The 26994-nt window shown below is 40.2% G+C and overlaps 2 protein-coding genes across 2 annotated transcripts in view; both read left to right on the forward strand.

The window, feature by feature from the left end:
- The first annotated feature begins 9102 nt into the window (after positions 1 to 9102).
- On the forward strand, positions 9103 to 21712 carry thoc6 (THO complex 6). The gene is made up of 13 exons (XM_086154973.1): positions 9103 to 9241; positions 10005 to 10096; positions 10244 to 10308; positions 10449 to 10552; positions 10971 to 11008; positions 11731 to 11779; positions 13181 to 13252; positions 13840 to 13942; positions 14021 to 14070; positions 14789 to 14851; positions 19420 to 19530; positions 20788 to 20916; positions 21543 to 21712. The coding sequence occupies exons 1-13, from the start codon at positions 9227 to 9229 to the stop codon at positions 21621 to 21623; spliced, it is 972 nt and encodes a 323-aa protein (XP_086011099.1). The 5' UTR covers positions 9103 to 9226; the 3' UTR covers positions 21624 to 21712.
- Positions 21713 to 23293: 1581 nt separating this feature from the next.
- The window catches only part of LOC147229503 (zinc finger protein 646), a 28574-nt gene continuing 24873 nt past the window's right edge, over positions 23294 to 26994 (forward strand). Inside the window, exon 1 of the mRNA XM_086154974.1 lies at positions 23294 to 23468. The gene's annotated coding sequence lies outside the window, so the exon portion shown is untranslated. The remainder of the gene's footprint in view (positions 23469 to 26994) is intronic.

Consider the following 26994-nt stretch of genomic DNA (forward strand, 5'->3'; position numbering starts at 1 on the left):
ATGTCGTATGCAAACATCATGGTCCATGGAGATTCCTGTCTAACCTCATCTGTCAGCCTGTCCATCACCACTGCAAGCCAGAAGGGGCTCAGAGCCAGTCTCTGATGGAGTCCCACCTCCACCTTGAACTTCTTTGTCACACCAACAGCACACAGCACCACTGTCTCATAGCTAGCATACATGTCATGTCCTGCACCAGTCTAACATACTTCTCGGCCACTCCAGATTTCCTCATACAATACCAGAGTTCTTCTCTTGGCACCCTGTCATATGCTTTTTCTAGGTCTACAAAAACACAAAGCAGCTCCCTCTGGCCTTCTCTGTACTTTTCTACTAGCATTCTCAACGCAAATACTGCATCTGTAGTACTCTTCCTAGGCATGAAGCCATACTGCTGTTCACAAATGCTGACTTCTGCTCTCAGTCTAGTTTCCACTACTCTTTCCCATAACTTCATTGTATGGCTCATCAACTTTATCCCTCTATCTTCTTCTTCTTCTTCTTCTTCTTCTTCTTTCGGCTTTTCCCGTTAGGGGTCGCCACAGCGAGTCAACTTTCTCCATCTAACCCTATTCTCTGTATCTTCCTCTCTCACACCAACTACCTTCATATCCTCTCTCACTACATCCATAAATCTTCTCTTTGGTCTTCCTCGAGACCTCTTGCCTGGCAGCTCCAATTCCAGCATCCGTCTACCAATATATTCACTATCCCTCCTCTGTACATGACCGAACCATCTCAGTCTGGCTTCTCTGACCTTCTCTCCAAAGCATCGAACATGTGCCGTCCCTCTGATAGACTCATTCCTGATCCTATCCATCCTGGTCACTCCCAAAGAGAACCTCAACATCTTCATCTCTGCAACCTCTAGTTCTGCCTGCTGTCTTTTGGTCATTGTAACAGTTTCTAGTCCATACATCATCGCTGGTCTCACCACTGTCTTGTACACCTTTCCTTTTATTCTGGCCGATAGTCTTCTATCACATAGTACCCCTGACACTTTTCTCCACCCATTCCAACCTGCTTGGACCCGTCTCTTCACCTCTTTTCCGCACTCTCCGTTGCTCTGGACTGTTGACCCTAAGTACCTGAAATCCTCCAGCTTCTTGATCTCCACTCCCTGTAGCCTCACCGCTCCACCCGAGTTCCTCTCGTTCACACACATATATTCTGTCTTGCTGCGACTAACTTTCATTCCTCTCCTTTCCAGAGCATACCTCCACCTCTCTAGATTTTCCTCTACCTGTTGTCTGCTCTCACTACAGATCACAATGTCATCCGCAAACATCATGGTCCATGGGGATTCCTGTCTAACCTCATCTATCAGCCTATCCATCACCATTGCGAACAAGAAGGGGCTCAGAGCTGATCCCTGATGGAGTCCCACCTCCACCTTGAACTTCTCTGTTACCCCTACAGCACACCGTACCAGTGTCTCACAGCTAGCATACATGTCCTGCACCAGTCTAACATACTTCTCTGCCACTCCAGACTTCCTCATACAATACCAGAGCTCCTCTCTTGGCACCCTGTCATATGCTTTTTCTAGGTCTACAAAAACGCAATGTAACTCCCTCTGGCCTTCTCTGTACTTTTCTATTAGCATTCTCAACGCAAGTACTGCATCTGTAGTACTCTTCCTAGGCATGAAGCCATACTGCTGTTCACAAATGCTGACTTCTGCTCTCAGTCTAGTTTCCACTACTCTTTCCCATAACTTCATTGTATGGCTCATCAACTTTATCCCTCTGTAGTTGCCACAATTCTGCACATCCCCTTTATTCTTAAAAATAGGCACCATCACACCTGGTCTCTATTCTTCAGGCATCTTCTTGCTCTCAACGTCCTGCTGAATAATCTAGTCAGTAACTCTACCACTGCCTCTCCTCGACACTTCCACAACTCCAGAGGTATATCATCACGACCAACTGCCTTTCCACTCTTTATCTTCTTCAATTCCTTCCTCACTTCACTTTTACAAATCTCTGCTACTTTGTGGTCTACAATAGTCACCTCTTCTACCCTTGCCTCTCTTGCCTTGGTTTCTCTCTTCAAAGTACTCTTTCCATCTTCCCATCACTCTTCTAGCATCTGTCAATACATTTCCCTCTCCATCCTTAATCGCCCGGACCTGTTCTACATCCTTTCCATCTTTATCTCTCTGTCTCGCCAACCTGTATGGATCATTCTCTCTTTCTTATCTGTCCAACCAAGTATACAAGTAATTGTGTGCCCTTTGTTTTGCCTTTGCTACCTCTATCTTTACCCTACGTTGTATCTCCCTGTACTCCTGTCTGTTCTCTTCAGTCCTCTCAGTGTCCCATTTCTTCTTTGCTAACCACTTTCTCTGTATATACTCCTGCACTTCCTCATTCCACCACCAAGTCTCTTTATCTACTTTTCTTCCAGATGACACACCAAGTACTCTCCTACCTGTCTCCCTGATAACACTAGCTGTAGCAATCATCTGGAGGCTCTCTCTGACCACCCAGAGCCTTTCTCAACTCCTACCTGGAAGCCATACAACACTCCTCTCTTTTCGACTTCCACCCCTTTGTTCTCTTGATCTTCCTTGTCACCAGAGTCATCCTACAAACTACCATCCTATGTTGACTGGTCACACTCTCACAACAACTACTTTCATTGTCAACCCGGGCCTCGACTGATCCGGTTTGATTATGGCTGCACATATAAAAAAGGATCATTTAATGTCATAAGGGTGATAGGGAGAGAATTTAAGTTATCACAACGTGCAGATTTTTAGCAAATATGCATGAGGTTGGTAAGGCAGTCAAATGCTTTGAACCATTCTCAAAGGTATCCGGGGCAAAAATGAACTTATTCAAGTTGGTATTATTCCCACTGAAGGAATGCAACCTGTTGGAGATAATATTCCTGTTAAGGATACGGTCATATATCTGGGGATCGACATAAAGAAAAATGAAAAATCCCGTAATAATTTAATTCGGACCCTATAATTGACCATATTGAGAAAAAGTTTAATATGTGGTTGATGAGGGATCTCTCACTGAACGGTTGGGTACTACTGTCCATAGTGGAAGGAATATCGCGAGCTGTTTATATGTCCTTGACTTTAGGAATGTGGAGTGTAATATACAAAAAAACTGGATAAGGTCTTATTCAATTTCTAATGGAAGAATAAATGCCACTATCTTAGAACAGAGGTCTTATGTAATACGAGACAAAATAGGGGTGTGGAGGCTCTAAGCTTTGAAACATTGAATAATACCTTTAAAATTAAATGGTGAACAAAACTAATGAATGAAGAAGTTAATATTTGGAATGCTTTCCCGAATTTCGTTTTTAACTCACTTGGAGGACTCAAATTCCTGTTAAAATGTGACTATAATCCTGATAAAATTCCTGTGAAAATGGCAAATTTTCACAAGCAGGCATGTGCTGGCATGGAAGATGTTGTACAAACTTAATTTTTCACTGATGAATTGTTACCTCTGGAGTAACAGGAGTATTCAGTATAAAAAGAAATTGTTATTATAAAAGCTGGGTCGACAACAGTATTGTTTTGGTTGCACAACTTCTAAAGGTTTATGGTCAGTTTTTATTATATGAGGAACTTATTGCCAAATTTGGTTTTGCTGTTCCGCCAAAGGAACATGACACACTCTGCAAGGCTACCCCAAGAAGTGTTATGCAACTGGTTACTGCCTCCACGGCAGGGCGTCATGTTGATTCTGAACAAGATCTTTCTGGGAAGGGTGGATGTTACAAAGGACAAATGTCCAAATAAATATATTAGGACTCTTTTGGCGGGTAAAACTGTTCCTATGGCTACAGTTTTTTGGCCTTCTTTAAATAAGGGTTTAAATTGGAATAAAATATGGCTGACCAGTAATAGATTTTGTCTCAACAGTAAAGGAGGTTTCTTATAAAATTGCACAAAACATATAACCCGCAAAAAAAGTTGCAAAATTTAGGATTGATATTGATGACTCCTGTGATTTATGTGGTATACACGTAGAATCTATTTTACATTTTTTTACTATTGCTTGTATTCACAACTATTTTGGTTAGATGTAAAAGCCTTTATTGAGAGGAGAACTGGATTTTTACTGTAACTCCGGGATAAGGACATTTTTCTGTCCCATGAAGAAAAGGACTCTGTTTCTTTTGTACAACTTGTGTTGCTCTAGGGAAAATTTCATATTGATAAAAGGAAATGGATGAGCAGCAGACCAAACTTCATAGTCTTTCTTCAGAGAGTGGATCACTACAGCACCACCGCCGGAAGGCAGTACGAACGAATTTTATTTTGGAAACAATTGTTTGAATATTTGGGTGTATGTCTATCAGTATAGAAAGTATTTTAGTTACTCTTTATATGGGTGTCTGATTTTTGTATCTATGTATATTTTTCTGTTTCCCTGGCTAAACAGATTTGTTGTGTGTATAGATTTGTTAAAATAAATAAATAAATAAATTACGAAAAAAAAAAATCTGCCCCTTGGAAGTTTTTGCCTAACCCTGCTGACCTTGAAGTGCCAAGACTAAAGTAAGCATTGTCTCCCTATTGAGACCAAAAAAACAATGTCTTCTTCCTTAGGATGAGTTTCTTGCAAGAAAATAACCTCGGACATTTTCCCCTTTACAAAACAAAAAAAGGCATTTTACTTTTGTTAAGTTGCTCAGGCCCTTTGCATTAACAGACAAAAAAGACATGTCATTTTTAGGTTGAAATGTAGAACAAAAATCAAAACTAAGTAATGAGGAAAAAGCAGATTAACAGAGTTGTCCTGAATAAATTACCAATAAGAACATGTCATCGCAGAACCCTGAGTATGAAATAGATTTTAAACATGTGTTTGTAGAGCCAGTAGTATCATGGTGTGACTGACCATTGATGAAGATATAGGGACCTCTGAACATAGTTTTATAATCTTCTTCCCTAGCTTGATCCACCTTTCCTTGCCTCCCTGTCTTCCTTGGTGATGTCTTCAGCAAAACAGATAAGAATAAGAATAAGAATAAGAATAAGAACAACTTTATTAATCCCGAAAGAAATTGCTGTGCCAGAGTTACAGAAAATATAACAGTAATAAATAATAAAAGAAAGGCAGAATTAGAAATAAAAATAAACTATAAACTATAAAGTGTATCAGTGAAACTATAAAGTGTCTTAGTAAGCAGTGATAAAACTATAAGTGTCTTAGTAACAAGTGAGGTAAGGAGTGCACAATAGTATGATAGAAGGGAACATTGTAGTGTAGCTGTTATGAGATGAGATGAAATATTGCACAGTTTCTGAATATTGCACAGAAATGAGATATTGCACATTTTTGTTTGTTTTTAGGTTAAAGATAGGTTTTTATGGTTGCCGGCGGCTGAATGGAGAGGAATTAAAAAGTCTGATCGCCTCAGGAAGGAAAGACCTCCTGTGGCGTTCAGTGGAGCTCCTCGGTGGTATCAGTCTACGGCTGAAAGAGCTCTGACAGGACGTCAGTGTGGCATGCAGGGGGTGATGGATGTTGTCCATGATCCTGAGGAGCTTCTTCAGCATCCTCCTCTCTGCACCACAGACTCCAGCTCCACGCCCAGGACAGATCCAGCTCTCCTGATGAGCTTGTTGAGTCTGTTAGCGTCAGCTGTCTTGAGCCTGCTGCCCCAGCACACAACAGCGTAGAAGATGATGCTGGACACCACCGAGTGGTAGAACATCTGCAGCATGGTCCTGCAGACATTGAAAGATCTGAGCCTCCTGAGGAAGAACAGGCGGCTCTGACCCTTCTTGAAGATGGCGTTGGTGTTAATAGTCCAGTCCAGTTTATTGTCCAAGTGGACACCCAGGTACTTATAACTGTCCACAATGTCCACCTCTGTACCCCTGATGGTGACTGGGGTCGGATGGGTCCTCTGTTTCCTGAAATCCACCACCAGCTCCTTTGTCTTTGTGACATTGAGCTGGAGGTGGTTCAGTCCACACCACTCCACAAACCTGTCCACCACGCTCCTGTACTCCTCCTCCTGGCCTCTGTTGATGCAGCCCACGATGGCAGAGTCATCTGAGAATTTCTGCAGGTGGCAGGACTGCGAGGAGAACCTGAAGTCTGAGGTGTAGAGCGTGAACAGGAAGGGAGACAGGACCGTCCCCTGTGGAGCCCCCGTGCGGCTCACAATGGTGTCCGATGCGATGTTCCCCAGCCTCACGTACTGCGGCCGGCCTGTGAGGTAGTTGTTGATCCAGGCCGCGAGTGGAGCATCTACCTGCATGTCCAGAAGCTTCCTGTTCAGCAGGGCAGGTCGAATGGTGTTAAAAGCACTGGAGAAGTCAAAGAACATGACTCTCACAGTGCTTCCTGCCTCCTCCAGGTGTGTGTAGATTCTGTGCAGCAGGAAGATGATGGCGTCTGTAACGTGGCTGGTATGCGAACTGCAGGGGGTCCAGCGAAGGTCCGACGACTGTGCGAAGGTGCCTCAGGGCGACCCTCTCCAGCGACTTCATGACGTGTGATGTCAGGGCCACTGGTCTGTAGTCGCTGTGTGTCCTGGGATGCTTCCCCTTGGGCACTGGAACCAGGCATGAGGTTTTCCACCGGTCGGGAACAACCATCTGGATCAGGCTCAGGTTGAAGAGATGTGAGAAGATCCCACACAGCTGAGAGGCACATCCTTGATGTTTAAGATGTTGAGGTGACTGCAGCTGGCGTGATGTGTTAATGGTCTTGACAGTTCATCTCTGTAGATGTTTCCTATGAACTGCAGAACAACTTGTCGGGGATGGTCAGTGATGTTTGGTGCGATCTGATGTCCAGAATCTAAGATGAAGTCCATCTAGCTCGTCCATTGTGGAACAATTTATTTAATGATGTTAGCAATGAGCTCACAGATGTTTTCACCATTTTCCTCCTTAAGACCATTTTTTCTAAAATCCTGTCTTCTTAGGTACCATTCCGAATCAGCTACTTTGCTTTCCACTTCTGCTATTCTCCTACCCAGCTCTATGTTTGTTTCTGTGATGTGGCTCATGTCAACTTCCATTGCCTTAAAATGACTTTTGCATTCTCTTATAGCTGCAGAGTTGATCTCCATCGCTTTAGCGAGGTTAGTTATGGCAAGCGTGTTTTGTCCCGTTTCAGCTTTGAGGTGTAGAATTAGCTAATATTGTAGCATATGGGAAGATAGAAAGAGTACTTTGAAGAGCTGATGAATGTGGAAAATGAAAGAGAAGCAAGGGTAGAAGAGGTGACTATTGTGACCACAAAGTAGCAGAGATTTGTAGTGAAGTGAGGATGGCACTGAAGAAGATGAAGAGTGGAAAGGCAGTTGGTCCTGATGATATACAGGTACCTGTGGAGGTGTGGAAGTGTCTAGGAGATACAGCGTTAGAGTTTCTGACGAGGTTATTCAACAGGATCTTGAGGAGAGTGAGAAGATGCCTGAAGAATGGAGATGAAGTGTGATGGTGCCCATTTTTTAGAATAAAGGGGATGTGCAGAATTGCAGCAACTATAGAGGAGTAAAGTTGATGAGCCATACAATGAAGTTATGGGAAAGAGTAGTGGAAACTAGACTGAGAGCAGAAGTCAGCATTTGTGAACAGCAGTATGGCTTCTTGTCTAGAAAGAGCACTATACCTGTAGATGCAGTATTTGCGTTGAGAATGCTAGTAGAAAAGTACAGAGAAGGCCAGAGGGAGCTGCTTTGTGTTTTTGTAGACCTAGAAAAGCACATGACAGGGTGCCAAGAGAGGAACTCTGGTATTGTATGAGGTAATATGGAATGGCAGATGTATGTTATACTGGTGCAGGACGCGTATGCTCGCTGTGAGAAAGTGGTGCAGTGTGCTGTAGGGGTAACGGAGAAGTTCAAGGTGGAGGTGGGACTCCTTCAGGAATCAGCTCTGAGCCCCTTCTTGTTTGCAATGGTGATGGACAGGCTGACAGATGAGGTTAGACAGGAATCTCCATGGACCATGATGTTTGCATACGACATTGTTATCTGTAGTGCGAGCAGGGAACAGGTTGAGGAAAATCTAGAGGTGGAGGTATGTGCTGGAAAGGAGAGGAATGAAGGTTAGTCACAGCAAGACAGAATATATATGTGTGAATGAGAGAAACTTGGTTGGAACATTGAGGCTACAGGGAGTGGAGATCAAGAAGTTGGAGGATTTCAGATACTCAACAGTCCAGAGCACCAGTGTGAAAAAGAATTGAAGATACGGTTTCAAGTGGGTTGGAATGGGTGGAGAAAAGTGTCAGGGGTACTATGTGATAGAAGACTATCAGCCAGAATGAAAGGAAAGGTGTACATGACAGTGGTGAGACCAGGAGGCAGAGCTACAGGTCGCAGGGATGAAGATGCTAAAGTTCTCTTTGGGAGTGACCAGGATGGATAAGATCAGGAAAGAGTCTATCAGAGGAACAACACATGTTAGATGTTCTGGAGAGAAGGTCAGAGAAGCCAGACTGAGATGATTTGGTCATATACAAAGGCGGGATACTGAATATATTGGTAGACGGATGCTGGAATTGGAGCTGCCAGGCAGGAGGTCTCGAGGAAGACCAAAGAGAAGACTTACGGACGTAGTGAGAGAGGATATGAAGGTAGTTGGTGTCAGAGAGGAGGATAGAGAATAGGGTAAGATGGAGAAGAGTGATTCACTGTGGTGACCCCTGAGGGGAATATCCGAAAGAAGAGATTTCTTCTGTACCAATTGTGACATCTTTGCTTGCGTCTGGTGTGTTCTTTTTTAAGGGTGCTGGAGTTTTCATATGTGATGTTTGAATGTTTTAATGCCTCTGACGTTAGTTTCCGGGTTTTCTGGAGGACAATAATCATGAGAAGACTGCGCTTTAACTTTAGTATTAGCGGTAACTTTGATAGTAGCTTTGATGGGTGTTGGGACTATAACGAGGTCCCGCAGTTTGTGACCTGTTTTAATTAACTCAGCAACATTTATTTGTTATTGAGTTTGGTCCACACTGGATTCTATCTCAAGTTTGGCCGGACAGAGCGGTTGTACGACATTACCTGACTCCCCCACTTTTAAGAATGCAACTCCGAATCCCTGCTATCGTATAGTTATAGTCCCAGAATGCCTTGCGTCATGATGACGTAAAATTCCCTCGCCGTCACTTATCAATTTCCCTCCTCATCTTGAGCGAATGTCTCTATTGAACTAAAAGAAGAGTGTTTGAGGAGAAACATCCGCTGTTTGGTCACCAAGTCTTTCCGTTTTTGTTTGAGCACAATGGGTCCCATCGAGGTAAGCTCAGTGACGCATATTAAAAGTCAGAATTTGAGGAAAACACAGACATTTTATATTCAAATCTATTGCTAGTTCCTGTGTCAGGCTTTGTCTTGTTTGGAGCTGCAGCTAATGTTTCCTGTCGCAGGTTGCCATCATACGCATTTCAATGATTTCATCTACATTCTTTTATTAGATTGAGAAATATTTGAGTAAAGCATTTATTGTTTTTGCGTACACTGAGGAGCATCTCTTGTTTTCTTTGTACTGTCAGGACCGGAGTCAATTGAAAGGATTAACTATCTGACAAAAGTCCGTTGTTGTTTCAAAGAAACTACCCTCCCTTGACGTTGGTTTGTTTATTTAGATTTAGGATGACGATGTTTTTAGATAGTTGCCAGATTTGTTGTTTAAATATGACACCGTGAAATATGTCTCAGTGAAATCACTATGATACGAAAATATGTTTGCTGTGATTTTCTTGACGTACGGATGACTGCAGTTTTTACTGGTTCTCCTGGTAAAAATACCTGGGATTATCCCATCATCTCTTTAGAGATTCTCACAGCCATTAGTTGCATGGAGAAGTGCAAAATTGTATATTGGATCTGTTTCCATAACTTGCTTAAGTAGGCGATATTAAAATCTAAAAGAAGGCGATTTTTGTAAAAATACCTGTCTTTTTCTGATAAATATTTAATGTGACTGATCATTTCTGAAATTGTCAAGGCTATCACCAATACTTTCTTTTATAAGCAAGAATGGTGTGTTTGTGTTGCAGCTTCTCCACATGTCGATTTTCTCCCAGAGTTTCTCCCCGTGTGGTCGATTTCTTGCAGCTGGAAACAACTACGGAGAGATTGCCATCTTCAGGTAAAAAACGGTACTACACAGATCTCGCCTGCTGCGGTGCAAAATCCATAGTGGTCTCGGTGATGTCATCAGCCATGATGGCGTCAATGGGTAATACAGTATCATGAAATGGTTATGACAGTGATGTTGCAAACCATGTCACTTTAGCCTCTCAGCAGCTTTGAGTCCTGATGCATCCGGTCCAAGTCAGAAACCAGTTCTGACCTTTACAGGCAAGTTAATTTGCCCTTGCAACACATATGATGAAAACAAAAAAAAAAACAAAGACAAATAATTCTAAGATTTGAAACCCTAAAAGCGACATTTCAGACATGAAAAATGAAGTGTTTGCGACACATGTTCTCTGTTGCAGCCCATGAAGGTCCCGTGTTCTCTCTCCTGTCCAATGACTCTCAGCTGTTGAGTGCCGGGAATGGTGAGATTAGCGCTTGGAACTGGAATGAGCTCATCAAGAAGGTGCATCCCATATTCTAACGCTGAAAAGTCTAGATAAAATTTGACTTGACTAGACTGAACATATATGGGAAAAAGTCTATATGTTTTTATTTTTGTAGTATTTCAGAAAATTGTTTCAAATCAAGAGAAAAACAGTGTTGTTGTGTTATTAATTTTTGTTCATATTTTGATGACAACAATCCTAATATTTTGGCCAGAATGGGGAAAAGGCAGGCATACAATTAATAATAAATTGAAAAACTTTTGGGAAAGTGGTGGTGTTTTCATACAAACCTGCAATGTTCTGAAACAATGTGGAACTTTATTTCTGAAATGTATTTATTTATTTATTCATTTATTTTTTTTAATTTTTTTTTTTTTTACCTATGTCAACAGGTTGATTTTCTTTTTGTCTTATATTTCCTTTTAATTACCTCAGAATGTGAAACCTGTTTGGACCAAAAGGCCCAACTACAAGTGAGTAGTTGAAGAATTTGTTGAAAAATTTATCCTATTTTAAAAAAAATAATGGGGCCCTTAACTGTTCCTGTTCCCATGAGATCTCAATTGCAAAATAAGTGATATAGACAATAATTGAATGAGTAAAGTTGTGAGGCACATCTATGTCAGCAGTTAATGAATAATGAAAAATGATTCTATTGGACACAAAATAGCATACGGATTAAGTCGCGTCAGTATTAATGTTTGCATACAAAAAAAGCATCGGCTAAAAATGAAATGACCTGACTTCACATTCACAGTATCTAACATCAGAGCCAGAACTTGGAGGCCGAGCCCTTGCCATCTTGATTGCTTGTGAAGAATTCGACCTTGTCTGTGATTGTAACTTCATCCTCCAGTGCCAAAAAAGGAAGCAGCAACTCAATAGACTGGGAACATTACAGCCAAGTGTGAGGAGAGTCAGAGTGACAGTATTCTCTCAAAGTCTTAACATAAAGATGTAATTTCCTCCCACTTTCTTTTGGGAGGAGTAAAAGTGCAAGCATGTGTACAAATGGGCATATTCAATTTTACAATTGACCCATATTTATTTAGATGTTGGTGTTTTAGAGTTTGGGAATTCTAGCAAATGTAGTGGTTGGAAGTGTTAGTTTTTGCCTGTTTGTTTTAGATTTGCCTGGTGATTCATTGAAAACATCATCCTTATACACTTACACTTTTGGTGTGTTCATGTTCAGATCTAGCCTGGAGATCCCAGAGATCAACGCGATGATCATCAACCCCCGTGTGAGTCTACAAACACACATCGAATGACAACTTCCATTATGTCAAGTTGCGTGTTTTACCCACATTCCTCTTAGTCTGACAGAAAGCCACTGAAATCCATGGGCCTTATTTCATAAAGGAAAATTATCAAATTTTTGTTCTCTGAAAAACATCAAGTTTGACTAAAATAAACAACTAAAGTAGAGAAGCAGCGTCATGAAGGTGGCTCTCACCTAATTTTGTAAAGCTTTTTTTCGCAGGGGTTGCATTTGTTTTCTCATTTAATTCTTCTACATGGAGAAAAGTTGATATAGAAATCAAATACAGACTGACAGAACCAGCCTGTTGCAGCAAATCCCAGGAAGGTAAAATCCTGTGAAACGATTTTTGTAATTGGGTCTGCTGTCACATTTGACTGATAATACATCTTTATTAGTATCACATCTTGATTACTATAAAAGGAATTGGAGCTGACTATAAGCACAACCTAATTCAAGCATAAATGAGTTACTGGTAGTTTGTTTTAATATTTGAGCCTTTTTTTAATGTAAAAATATCATTGCAGGAAGTGAAGGGAAAACACTCAACAGTTCAAAATGTTTTTTTTTTTGTAATTGGTGTTAATTAAAAAAAAAGATTTAGTTTAATTCAATACTGCTTTAAAAGCCCTAAAATTGCATAAACGGTAATTTTCAGCCACAGAAAAAAAATTGTAATCCAAGAAGACAGGGAAGGATGGGGGATTTTCCCACCCTAAGATCTTCTAGGATTAGAATTTCCCAAGCTCTAGTTGTTGACAAGGCCATTGATTTCTTACATTTTTGTTGCGTCGATAGAACTCAACTTTATTCAGGGCACATTGGGACCCCAGCATCTGTTACAATGATGACATGTGCCATTGTAAATTGAACCACCCTATGAAGTAGAACATCTGTGGGTGAAAACTGATGTCAACCCACAAATACACCAATTTTGCTTTAGGCTACAGAGCCCAGAGCAGCAGAAACTAAATGGATGTTACAATCGAAATATGATACAATGAAAATGATGACACTTTAGAAAAATATGAGAAAACCTACATTTTAGAGTTTATGGCAAAGATAGCTACGTAAGAATTTTTTGGAAAAAAGAAAGTTGCAACATAGGAACTTAATCATAATTTTGTATATTTTTAGAACATGTAATACATTTTGAGTTGGCTGACTAGCTACAATGTCCTTGTTTGTTTTTTTAAAACACACTAATGACTGATTATTTGACGAGGATATGATCAGTTGATCATGATATGATTTTGTCCTGCATTTTGAGATTATATTAGGGATTTTTTGATTGTCACTTAGATCTGAATAATCCTGTTGCAATTTCAAAGGGTTAAACTTAAACAAATGTAATAATGTGTGTGTGTTTGTGTATGTGTAATAGGATAACAGTCTGGTAGTTGGTGGAGGAGACAATAACATCCACATCATGGATCTGGAACATGGAGTTTTCAAGGTCCGTTTAGAAATCCTATAAATTAGATTTTTGTAGGAAGAGGAACATTCTAATGTGGTAAAGTTGTCAGTGACACTCTGATTTACTTTGTGCAAAATCTCAAAATATTTCAAACTTGACTTGGCAGGATATATTTATGATAAAGTGATATTATTTAGATATAATTTCCCTCCTGTACTATTGCTTGACTTGCCCTCTTGATATCTTATTAAGATAAAATTCACCTTTGCATGAGATAGGTATTGTAAGATTTGTTGTCATGTATAATCCAGTACATACTCTCACACTGCCCTAGGAAATGTAATTTTTTAGGTATTAGTCTTAATGTTTTGAATAAAATATCAAGAGTAATACCTGATAACATTAAACTCATCTTCCATGATCTAAAGACTGATAGCATTTAAGTCTCAATGTCTTTCTTTAGATTTGCATAATTTTGAGTAAAAGTCACAATGTTTTGTAGAATACATATCACATTATTTTAAGGAGAATGTCTGAACACGGTCAGGTAACAGTAGCCGAGAATTTAAGTCATGAGAGATGGTCCTGTCCTCTGGTCTCCCAACTGTCACCTGCTGTGTCTGTAGTCTGTCCTCCAGGGACACACTGAGTATGTTCACTGCTTGAGTGTGAGGGAGCGGGAAGGGGAGATCCTATCAGGGGGGGAGGATGGCGCTGTAAGGATGTGGGGTGAGTCATGGCAGCCGTTTTGGTTTGAAAATTGGTGTGTTAATGTGAAGGGTGTTTGAAATGTAACATTGTCTTCAGACAGCAGGACGGGTCAGAGTGTTCATTGCATTGAGGTCTACAAGTATGAGGTAAGGCATTTACTAACATGGAAATAAAATACATAATGAAATTACATAAGACCGAAGGAAAGAACAAAATGATGATTTTCAAGATCATTTTTAACTGGAAACACCACCAACACCACCTACGTATCAAAAGAAAACTCCCAACTTTAAAAAAAAAGAATGAAAGTGAATAGAGATTATCCAGAAGTATCTACGGTTAACCTGCATCTTCCAGACCATCAAAGCGAAATATGCTGACATGTATCATATGCAATCCTATTGCATATCAACTCAAAAAGAAATCCAAAATTGTAAAATAAAATCTCTACTTTCAACCTCAATTATTTTCTGTTGCTTTTAGTGAGAATTCAGAGAGTATAGCAGAGTAATACCAATGTGTTTTAAATATATTCTCTGTTTTCCACCTCTGAGCTCAGGATCATGATTAGTAACAAAGTAAACAAAGAAGATTTGTTGGATCAAAGTTAGTAACTGATAACTGGTGTCAAAACATCATGGTATATGATGGTTATATGATACAGGAGATTTACTGTTTAGGAACATCGTTTTAAATAAAAGTTTGATCCTTCAATTCAATAAGGTGTTGCCCATAATTGAATGCAACAGGTAGTCTTTTCTGTTGATGTTAGCCATTAGCTCAGAGCGTGATAAAATATGCATTCTGGTATTCTGATGTCATCCGATATTCTCTCGTGGCTTATCATTTCTTTGTGCCTTTCAGAGTTGTGCCCGGCCACAATTTGGAAAGTGGATAAGCTGTTTGACCACTGATTCAGATTGGATGGTAAGACAACAGTTTTACTCAACACAGAGACGCCCCCTGTCAGAATTGAACAAGGGATCATCTTGCTGTAAGGTGGAAGTGTTAACCACCAGAATTTGCCAGGAAAATGTTGGGAAAGACAACCGTTTTGGGATATTGATAAAAAACAAATTGGAACTTTGAACAAATTGATCAGCATTTGACATGCAAAAGGCCAAGCTTATGACCAGAAAGTTACCATCCAAGCGTAAAGTTGTGTCACTGATGATGTGGAACTGTTTTTCTGCTGAAGTAATAGAAAATCTTGATTGTGGACCTTACATTATGGTTTCCCAGACATACCAGGTCATTTTAAAGAGGACCATAATATCTTCTGTTTACATATTAAAAGAAAATGACACTTTCCACCAAAGAAATGATCCCAACCACACCTCCAAGTCAAGCCAAGCTTGGTTGAGATTTACGCTCTGTAATGTCCCTGAGTTCCCTCCTGGTCACCACTTTGAAATCCAATTGAAAGTCTCTTGCGGGACTTAAAGAAAGCTGTTGCAGCATGGAAGCCCTCAAACATCACTGACCTACAGGCTTTTGTATGTGAAGAAGATTCTGATCGAGAAGAGCAAAAAATGTGGGAAATCGTGACGCAGAGGGTTAGAGTGATCGTCCTTGAAACCGAACATTCCTGGTTTGATTCCCGGCTCCTCCTAGCCTGTCAGTGTTATTGAGTATTGATTGAATCCCTAGCTGCTCCCTCGGTGCTGTTCAGTAGCTGGCTTCTGCTCATTGTTCATGGTCAACTTCTTTTTGCAAATTAAGTGGAATATTCATTAATTCATATCTTTGGAAGTGAGGGGTTATATATTGGATTTAAACTTTATGTGCATGTGTGTGTGTGTGTGTGTGTGTGTGTGGGGTGGGGGGGTGTGGGGGGGTCATCCCAAACATAGGTGTTCCAAAGCTAGTTGGGAGATGTAGTCCCTGTAGTGGGGTCTGAGGCCTACCCTGTGAATTTTGCTCAGTCAAATGGCCTGGGAAGATTTCCTTTGGCAGGCACCAAGGGCACACCCCAACAAGATGCAATAACTACCTCAGCTGGGTCCTACACAAAGGAGCAGCGTCTCTTCTCTAAGTTCCTCACCCCATCTCTTTGACTTAGCTTAGCCCCCACTATACAGAGGAAACCATCTTGTCTGCTTGTATACTTGGTAGTATCCTGCCAAGTCACTACCCAAAGCTCGTGACCGTAGGTGAGTGTTGGAACATAGATCAACTGGTAAATTGGGAGCTTTACCCTCTGGCTTCCTCTGTATAGCTGTCTCAGGTGCGCACGGACCCGTCTCACCTTGAGCCAGCCTTGGGGAGGCACAGGTCAGTGCCTCCCCGAGCCCAGATAAGTGCAGAGGGTTGCGTTAGCAAGGACATCTGGTGTAAAACTTGTGCCAAAACCAAACATGCGAATTGAACCTAAGAATCTTGGTCTAGGCAGGGGTAAACAATGACTATTGGTGCTGATAACCTACAGGGTACCAATGGAAATTAGGCTGCTATTGGTCGAAGGAGAGGAGGAAGACATGTTCGTATGCAGAGAGAAGAGGAAAGGCAGGAGTCTGAATCTGTGAGGAGGGACTTTGAATGTTGGGACTATGACAGGAAAAGGTGGAGAGTTGGTCGACATGATGCAGAGAAGGAAGGTGGATATATTGTGTGTCCAGGAGACCAGGTGGAAAGGTAGTAAGGCTAGAAGCTTATGAGCAGGTTCTAATTTGTACTATCATGGTACTGACAGCAAGAGAAATGGAGTAGGAGTTTTCTTGAAGGAGGAGTTAGTGAGGAATACTCTGGAGGTGAAAAGAATGTCAGACAGACTTATGAGTCTGAAATTGAAGGTGTGATGCTCAGTGCTGTTAGTGGCTATGTCCCGCAGGTGGAATATGAGTTAGGAGAAGTTCTGGAATGAGTGAGACAAAGTGATGCAGAATATCCCCAAAGATGATAGAGTCGTAATTGGTGCAGACTTCAATGGGCATGATGGTGCAGATAATAGAGGCAATGAAGAAGTGATGGGCAAGTTTAGCATCCAGGATAGGAATGCAGAGGGACAGATGGTGGTAGACTTTGCAAAAAGGATGGGACATAGAGTAACCTGTAAGAACAGAGGTAGTAGCATGTGGATAGACTACATTCTGTATAGATGAGGTAATCTGAAAGGATCAGTGAGTGCAAAGTAGTTGTAGGTGAGAGTGTAGCTGGACAGCAAAGGATGGTGGTTTGTAGGATGACTGGTGACAAGAAACATCAAGAAGACAAAGGCAGAAAAGAGAACAAAGTGGTAGAAGCTGAAAAGAGAGGAGTTGCAAAAGGCTCTGACAGACATACAATGAAGTTATGGGAAAGAGTAGTTGAAACTAAAATGAGAGCAGAAGTCAGTATTTGTGAGCAGCAGTATGGCTTCATGCCTAGAAAGAGTACTACAGATGCAGTATTTGCTTTGAGAATGTTAATAGTGAAGTACTGAAAAGGTCTGAGGGAGCTGCATTGTGTTTTTGTAGACCTAGAAAAAGCATATGACAGGGTGCCAAGAGAGAAACTCTGGTATTGAATCAGATTCAAGATTCAAAGCGTTTATTATTACATGTACAGTTTTTAAATGCTTTTCCTTGTACAGTGAAATTCCTATTTTGCTGTTCGCAGTGCATTGGTATACGTGTTGTTAGAAGAGTGTAAACATTGTTACAATGTGAATATTGCAATAGAACAGTGAGAATACAGTGTAATAAGATTTTTGAGTGCAGCTTGATGCGAGTGCAAATTAAGCAGCAGTAGACACTATATGTGCAAGGAGAAGAATGAATGTCAGCTGTTTAAGTGTCTAATGGAAGGAAGTCTGGAGTGACAGAGAAGTATGTAAGACTGCAGCAGGACATGTATGCTAGCTGTGAGACAGTGGTAAGTTGTGCTGTAGGTTAACAGAGAAGTTTAAGGTGGAGATGGGTTCATCAGGGATCAGCTGAGCCCCTTGTTTGCAGTGGTGATGGACAGGTCGACAGATGAGGTTAGAGAGGGATCTCCATGGACCATGATGTTTGCAGTATCATTGTGATCTGTTGTGAGAGCAGAGAACAGGTCCACCTCCAGAGACGTGGAGGGATGCGCTGGAAAGGAGAGGAATGAAGGTTAGTGGCCGTAAGACAGAATAAATGTGTGAATAAGAGGAACCTGGGTGAAACGGTGAGGCTACAAGGAGTGAAGAAGAAATTGGAGAATTTCAAGTACGTAGGTTCAACAATCCAGAGCAACAGAGAGAGTGGAAAAGAGGTAAAGAAATGGGTCCAAGGAGGTTGCAGTTGCTGGAAAAAAGTGTCAGGGATACAATGCAATAGAAGACCTGCCACCTGATCCAATACACCAGCCAGTTCAGTCATTGATTGATCCCACAACAGGGAAATTCAGTTGTCACAGCAGATCTGTTGTTTAGGACTAGGTGTTAAATATCCCTCGATAAGCATTACAGTTTAAAATGTGTGCAAATAGTAATAATAGAAAAAATATGCCAGTAAGGATATAGACACAAATGAACAAGACTACAATATAAAAAACTGGAAAAAAAAAAACAAAATTTGCAAGACAAACCAAAAAAAATGCCTTGTGCAGAGAAAGGTCAGAAATAGTACGCTCACAGTTGGGTATGTGGGTAGTAGAAAAGAATGGATAGTGAGTAAGGTGTCCTGGAGGGTATATAAATATAATATAAATATGAATATTGTATGGATAATAGTGGTAAGTAGAGGTAGTGCAAAAAGAGGAGCGTTTTGGGATGCTTGTGAACGTCATCGGCTCTGTGCTAGATGCAGAAGTGTTAATGTGCTTGTTTTGAACAGTCTGACAGCCAATGGAATGAAGGACCTGCAGTAGCGTTCTTTTTTGCAGCAAGGATGTAACAGTCTTTGGCTACATAAAATTTAAATATTTTACACTTTTCAATTCAGTATGTGATTACACCAATCAGAAAACCAAACAAATACTCAAATAAATCTAAAGTGATGGCTATGTGTTTTTTTAATTATGGGTGGCAGTGGCTCAGTCTGTTGGGACTAAATTCCAGCTTGAGCTGTTCTCTTTCCTTGAAGAGTTTCACCTCTTCAAGGAAAGAAATTAAGGTCCTGTTGCCACAAATAGATTTCAACAAGAAGCTAGTAATTTTTATCAGGCAACATCTGTTAAAAAAAACGACAAATTAACATTCACATAAGCCTCTGTGAAATTACTGAATACTTCTCAGCTTTAAGATTCAAAGTGTTTATTGTCATGTGTACAGTGTGGAAACATGTTTCCCTGTACAATGAAATTCTTTGCTGTTAAGTTAATGATGGTCCACTTCTGTGAAATTAATATTTTTTGTCTTGAGTATTCAAACCGACAAATATGTACTAATTGTAAATCTCTATTGTCATAGTGCAGTCATACTGAATATAATTATACAACAAGATTGAAGTCCCTCATTGGGAAAGACCATAACTCCCACAGTGAGCACTGCCAGAAATGTTATATTGTCGCTTCCTTTAAGAGTAAGAGTTGTTTGTTTTCCACAGCTCTGTGGCGGTGGTCCATCTCTGTCTCTGTGGCATCTTCGATCATTGTCACCCACCTCAATCTTCCCTCTGAGTGGCTGCCAAAGGCAAGCCAGCTTCTACCAGGATATGGTGAGAAGTGTCTCCTAAAACACCCTGTTTAACTGGACTATAAGGAAAATATGAATATCACAATGGTACAGATCAGCCTCTGTGACTGGTTACATATTTTTTACTGTGTATTTAGCGAAACTCAAGTTAAGGAAAATGCAATATTTTTAGGTTCCCCTGTTCAACTACTAGTTAATGAAAATATCTAATGAACCAACCCATTGGCAGCAACGCAGTGTGTATGGGCACGTAAACATGGTAACGATAACCAGTTGCAATTAAATTCAAATGTTATAATTGGGAAGGAAGGTGATTTGACTCATGAAAATGTGACATGGTCATTGGTTTCAGATGGGCTGGTCTCAGCAATTTGGGAAATGTTGATCATCTGGGTTGCACATGCACAAAAGACTAGAGGGGAACCATATTAATTGGAGATGGTGAAAAGGCAGCAGTCACTCAGTTAACCAAGGTATTCAAAAGACTTCTCTGAAATAAACAACTTTTGAAGATATAAAGCAAATGGGTCTATAAAGCAAATAGCTGTAGAGACCAGGCTGGTCACCACATCTGACAGCTTAGAACATGAAACTAAGGCTAAAATTCCCCATATTAACCACAATTAAACAAAGGAAGATTTGGAAAACAGTGTCTGGTCTGATTATTTATAGATTTATACTGTGTTATTAAGATCGTTTGCTTCGAGTTTTATGTAAATAATATGTAAGCACAACAGATTCTGCCTTTTACCTGCAATTCAGGCAAGTGGTGGTGGTGGTAGTGTAATGTAAAGTAGGGGATATTTTCTTGGTGCACTTTTAGCACCATCATTACAAAGAGCATAATTTAAACATGATAGTCTTCCTGAATATTGGTGGTGACCATGTCGATCCTTTTATGACCACAGTCTGCAATCTTGTGATGACTACTTCATCAAGAATAACTTGACATGTAGCAATAGACAAATGATCTGAAACTGGTTTCTTCAACAAGACAATGAGGTGACTGCAGTCAAACGTCCCTTAAAATAACCAGCCCAATTAAGTACCTTTGGAAAGGGGTGCATTTGGAGATCTACATTATAGTTTTACAGACAGTTATTCTGCAGCAACTAGGGGATACTGTCACATCAAGGTGGACCAACATCTGTGACACAGGCTTGCAATCCTTCATGGCATGAAAAGATTCTGTTTCATTCTATTTCAACAAAAAAAAAAAGCTTTTTTTTTATATCTCTACTCCATGTGTTTGTCTGTGTGTGTACATTTGTGGATGCAGATCCTTGCGGTTGGTGAGGGTCCCTTTGTGTCCCACTGTCTCCTGGGGGGATCTGTTAAGGCCCAGATCCCCTGCACCTCTCAGAGCCTCAACACTCTGCAGCTCAACATGAATAGCTCAGAGCACAGAGTAAGTACCCGAATGAACCATGGTCTGCTGCTTGCTGTCATGGCGTATCAACAACAAATTGAATCCACACTTAGCTTCCTGATTGGTCACAGTGGCTCCATTTACAATACAATTATTTTTAAGATGTTAACCTGTCATCTCTAGACAGATCTGACAAAGCATACAAATCACAACCATTTTGATCTATTTATTTAAGTTAATTTGCTTCCCTGCTTGCTGCTAAACTGCTTTCAAGAACTGAACATGAAGTCAGTTTTGTCACATGAGATGCGTAACACCAAGATGTGGCTAAAATGGTACAAAACCTAGTATTGTCATTACTTTCATATTACCCCTGTCAAAAAAAGATTACCCCAGTGGAAAAAATCATGTGGTGCTCATTCAAACTTCCTGTATCCAATGTGATTTACACTCCCTTAGGAAAACAAGCATGAGAACACTTGTTAGCTTGTCATCTTTTAAAAATGATTATTAGAGTACTTTTGGGATTGTGTAAGTCTCTTTATGTTAGATTGTTAAATCAGTGATTTGTAAGCACAGTGAATATAAAACCTTAAACCATGATATGACAGTATTATGACTATCTTGAAATGTTGTCATACCTAGATGTGTGTGTTTCTTTGCAGGTTTTGACAATTGGAGGAAGTAGTGACCACATTGATGTGTTCACCAACATGTCCTATAGAGCCTTTTCATTGCATTTCTGACACACATAAACACTCATCCCATCACCTTGACTTTTTTTTGTAAAATTTTGTATTGTAATAATAAATGTTTGTAATCATTTTATAGTCATTGTTTATTTTTTTCTGATGGTAAAGTCTTGTGTCAGGTAAAAATCCTGATAATTTTAAACAGTCTATTGTAGTAACAATATAGAAAAGACTATTACTACTTTCAAGTCTATTACATAGGACCCAGATAATCTTCTCAAAAAAACATCCACAGGAGAGAGATTCAATGAAATCTGTAAGTTATGCATTGACATAAGTTTCATACAGTAACCATACACAGAAAGATTGTAGCTTCTTATCCATCTCATCATATCAGTGAAGTCTGCCATGTAGACAAAATTCTGGAAGCCTTGCCATCAGAAATACAATTTTTTTTGGTCTAAAAAATTACATTCAATTTTGAAAATGCAAACTTTGTTATGGGGTCCATCCTGTGGGTGTTCATGCAGAGAAAACAATTTGGATGGACCTCTACTTCAGTGAATTTTTTACAAGCAGATAGCTGATGAAACCTTAGCTTACCATGGTAATATCCATATTATGAATTTGAAAAGGGCATTTATTCAACAATACAGATATTTCAGACCATACCCAAATTTTGTTGTTGCTGTATGCCAAATGCTGGTTTTCCCTATTTTCAAAATCGTATTTGCTGAGGAGCTGATGTTTCTATACCTTGTTAAAAAACTTTTTTCTTAATTGGATTTGGATTAAAGTTCCCTGGTACAGGAAAAGCAGTTAAAACCTCAATGAAATAAAATGGTCAGATTTAAAGAATTTGTTCTCGAATGTATCAAAAGTATACAGGAACACGGACAAGTTTACCTCCAGTGTTTAACCATCCCCCCTCCTCAGAGTTGCAAAATGCCATCCTGAAAATTTTTTTTTATCAATTGAAAGTGTTCTCAGGAATACTTGGATTTAATTTCAGGATGTGTAATATTTCTGAATTCATGGTCACTTAAGTAGATAAATTCCCTATAATCTACAGAAGTTTCTTGTCACTGAAGTGTTTTTTTCCACAAATTTACAGGTAATTACTAATTGGATGGGTAATTCTTTGGTTAGGTAATGCATTTTAAGGTGATTTCGGATCAGTTTACAAATGGCTGACCATTTTGATGAGGCAAAGCCAGAGAAGGAAAAAAGGATAGTGAAAGGTATAAATAAATAAAAGCAACACAAAACAAAAAAACGTTTAGAGCACTATAACAAGGTCTACTTACGTTGACTTCCAAACCTGTAAATGATACTGTGCCAGATAAGTGAGGCTGGATCAGAGTTTTGTGTTAAAATGGATTTTTTTTTTTATTGACCCTTTGCCATGCGTTTAGTGTTGCCTCCTACATCGATGCAAGCTGAGCATGTGGCGAATCCGAAAACAACAACAAAAGAATCAATAAATACTAATTGACAAAAACAAACAAGATATTTATGGAACAATTAGCGAAGACGAAACAAGCATTCAACCTTTCTTCAAATAAAAACAATCCTACGCCCACCTAACTAAAAAGGAAGTTGGGAGAATTACAGGGGAATAAATTGAGCAGCACGTGAAAAGTGTCTTTTTCAAGCGGATGGATTTCCATTGTGCGCATGATGACGCGCCGTGTGCACTGAGGCGCCGCGCGGGTCGCAGCGGCCGCGGCAGGAAGTATGTTGTCGAAGCGGCAGCGGGGTAGCCAACCGAGCGCCTGAAGTCGGTTGTTGAATAGGAAGGGGAAAGTCCTCTAATTATGTCGAACCCGTGAAATTAGCGCATCTTGCATCTTCACGAGACCATTGTTCGGCGTGCGGGAGGCGGAGGCCGATTGAGGGGTAAGTTTAACGTGAACATGGTCTGAAAAGCAGGGGCTTTCCTTCAATGGAGGCCGCGCTGTATTTGTCGAGATCTTTGTGTAGCTCGCGGCTAGCTCTGGGTTTGTGGCAGGCAAGTTAACAGCTGCAGGCCCACAGTCACATCCAGTGCTGCATGAACTCACCGTTAAATAATCGTGGGAAGTTTTCCGGCTTGTTGTCGATACGTTTTGTTTATCGTTTTGCTCTTTCCATCGTGCTCATTTACCATCATCGCAGGGGGTTGCTAACTGGGTGCTAATGCTAACGTTAGCTGCCTGCGCCCCCCCCCCCCCCCCCCGCATCAACACACTGCAATTTGGGAGAAAGTAACAATCGGCACGACTGTTTGTTCTGTTTGCTCGCATCGTGTTTCCTGCAATTAATTTAATCGGAACCTTGGTGTCAGTTGCTGCATTTGCAATTCAAGTGTTCGCGGCTTTATAAAAGCCAGGCTAGTCTACTAGCGGAGGCAAAATGGCTCGCTGCTCGAAAGCCATTTTCCGATGGAAATGGGGTCTCAGTGAAAGTGGGTTGATGGCTGAAGGTGTTGGCTACCCTGTTGGTTGCACCATATTCTTTTACACACCGATTTGATCGCGCCAATTATCTAACGCTCAGCTCCGCGCTTGCCTGTACGGTCGGTCTCGGGCATCAGACCCCCAAAACAAGCGGATAGCCTTTGCAGGAAATGTCGGCAGTGGAGATGCCCCGCTTTGTCGCGCATTGCTCCTGCTGGAGCTGAACCGACCGAGAGGAGACAGGCCAAGGTCAGGGAGCCTGCGGTGGCCGGCGAGGTTCGTTCTGGGCCAGACTCCTCTCCGTGTCCACATCGCGATCTGGAGATTTATGTCAACGGCGAAAGATGGTTTTAGGGATAATTGCTCAAATGGTCTGATTGACTCCGTTAATTTCTGACGACCGGCGGTGAAATGTCTAATCTCGTAGCATCTGACTCTAGCTATTATTTTTGAAACAGTGATTTGAAGAGCGGATCTTTCTCGTTACCTACATGTTGCTGGCTTCGGATTCGGGAGGAAAAAGTTGGAAGGAGTGAAACTGGAGTTTGATGCGATTGAAATGGATTAAAACATCAGGTCATTTTTGCCGACTTAGAAATGTGGAGGGAAAAGGTACAGAGATTATAATAGAAACAAGAGTATGAAAGCTGCCTTTTTTATGTCTGAACCTGTTGAACGCGTTTCGGGCAAATTACCATTGTATTGTCTGTCAATTTAATGCTTGGGGATATTAACTTTGCTTTGGCAAACGAGTGAATGCAGTATAAAAGTGTAATCTGTGAAAATCTCTTGTTACTTCAATCTAAATGAAAGACTAAAATAGAAGTTTAGTAAAATGGCTTGGAAAACCACTGTCGTTCGAAAGATACTCATTGTCAACTTGATCACAGTTTAATGATATTAATGAATTAATTTATTTATTAATCCTTGTGGGGAAATGCGTTCTCTGCAATTAAACCACCATGGATGAACCATGAGCAGTCGGCTGCTGTCTGCCAGCCCAGCAGTTAGGGGTTCAGTGCCTTGTTCGAATACACTTCCGACACACCAGGATGAGCATGGAATCCAACCAGTTGGGCTCCAAAGACCTCCTGCACCATGTTGCCCCCTAAATTAAAATTATCTCTTTGAAAATGTAACTTTGCACATCTGTGGATGTACAATGTTACTCATTGTAAACCTTTATCTTAATATTTAACTGTACCTATTTAACTGTATATAAGCGTTGATCTCCGTGTTCCCTCTAGTCACACATTACAAACAATGATACAAAAACACCATCATCAAAGGCTATTACAAACAAAACTGATCAAAAATAGACATTTTTAGAATGCTGTAGAAGCCTTGAATTTGTGATGTCAATATTATAGTTTTTAAGAGGATTTTCTATAAGATCAAGGATCTCGTTTTGCCAGTGCTTTTCATAGAAAAACCCTTACTTGAAACATTCTATTATTTTCTTTCCCCTGGGGACACTAAGAGCTTTTTTTTAAATGAGCACATTTAAAAAGGATGCAGTATAACTACTATTGTTTGGTTGGACATCAGTAGATAAAGTGACGTCCGCTGATAGTTGTTTTGAAATGTCAATTAGCACGTAGAATTCAATTTAATTTGAAAGAACATTATACCAGTGGAGTGATAACAATAATGGTTTCATAAAGGGTAATAAATAACCACAAGTCTGTAGTTATGGTCAGATTTTGACTATGTTGTGGTCTATTTGTCTCAGAAGGTGAGCAAACTTGCTTTTACATTTTTTGTGTTATACATGCCCTTTAGGAAGGTAGAATTGATTTGTCTATGAGTAGAGGTTTCACTCAGTTTATAAACAATCGTCAAAAATAGTAAATGATTTTTGTCTTCCCTCAAAGTAAAGAGTAGAAACTGAAAATGGTCATTTGATTGACTGAATATTAAAACTTGTTTGTAGTCCTGAGCATTGGTAGTTCCTCCTTGATGCATGTAACATGTGATACAGTTGATATTTAACAACATGTAAATTAATTCGCTAAATATTGTGGTAACTCAGCGCAGATACATATTTTTATAAACTTGTTTTTAGAATAAATATTGCTGTAATGAAATAGCATGAAAATAGAGATTCTCACAACAGCAGATTCTCTAACAAGAAAACAAATTTTTATCAGAAGACTTGTTTATCATGAGGCCAATGTAGTTCTTTTTCAAATGCTTAATGTGTCATGCATAGAACTTATTTGTATCTAATAATGAATATAAATGTATGATTTTCGTAGCATTCATCATACGCTACTGAAGGATCTTTTCAATGTATAAAAATGTATCGGTGTGCCTAATTACAGAAGTCTTAAAGCTGATACATATTATTTCTTATGTCTTTTTCTTGACCATTCATTCAAAATTATGAACTCTTGGGAAAACATAATATGTAATGTTGAAGAAACAGACAATAATCTTATGTTAAATAGATGCAAGAAACTTTGCAGTTTGACACCTTGTTGTTATGTATGTAGTCTATACTTATGAGCCACTTCATAATGTACACCTGCAACTGCAGGAAATATCAAATCAGACCATCAAATGAGAGCAACTCAATGCATTCAGACAGGTAGACATGGTCAAGGTAACCTGCTGAAGTTTCAATGAAGCATAAGAATTGGGGAAAAAATGGAATTTGACTTTGGATATGGCTTGGTTGTATGTTTCGGGCCTTATTTATGAGGTGGTACACATGCAACCATCTGGGGGTTTACAAAGAACAGTTCAGAAAGAAAGTATCCAGTGAGAGGCAGCTCTTTCAGTGAAATTCCATATTGATGTCAAATGAGAATGACCAGATTGGTTGGAGATGATAGAAAAGCAACAGTTACTCATTACCCCTGGTTTAAACAAAGGTATGTAGAGGACCATCTCGGAACGCACAACTCGCCAGGACTTAAGCAGATGGGCCACAGCCACAGATGACCACACTGGTTGCCACACCTGTCAGCTAGGAACAAAAAACA

Source organism: Fistularia commersonii, chromosome 11 (assembly GCF_037954325.1).
Source record: "Fistularia commersonii isolate RoL2024-O1a breed Wild chromosome 11, RoL_Fcom_v1.0, whole genome shotgun sequence".
Classification (NCBI taxonomy): Eukaryota; Metazoa; Chordata; class Actinopteri; order Syngnathiformes; family Fistulariidae; genus Fistularia; species Fistularia commersonii.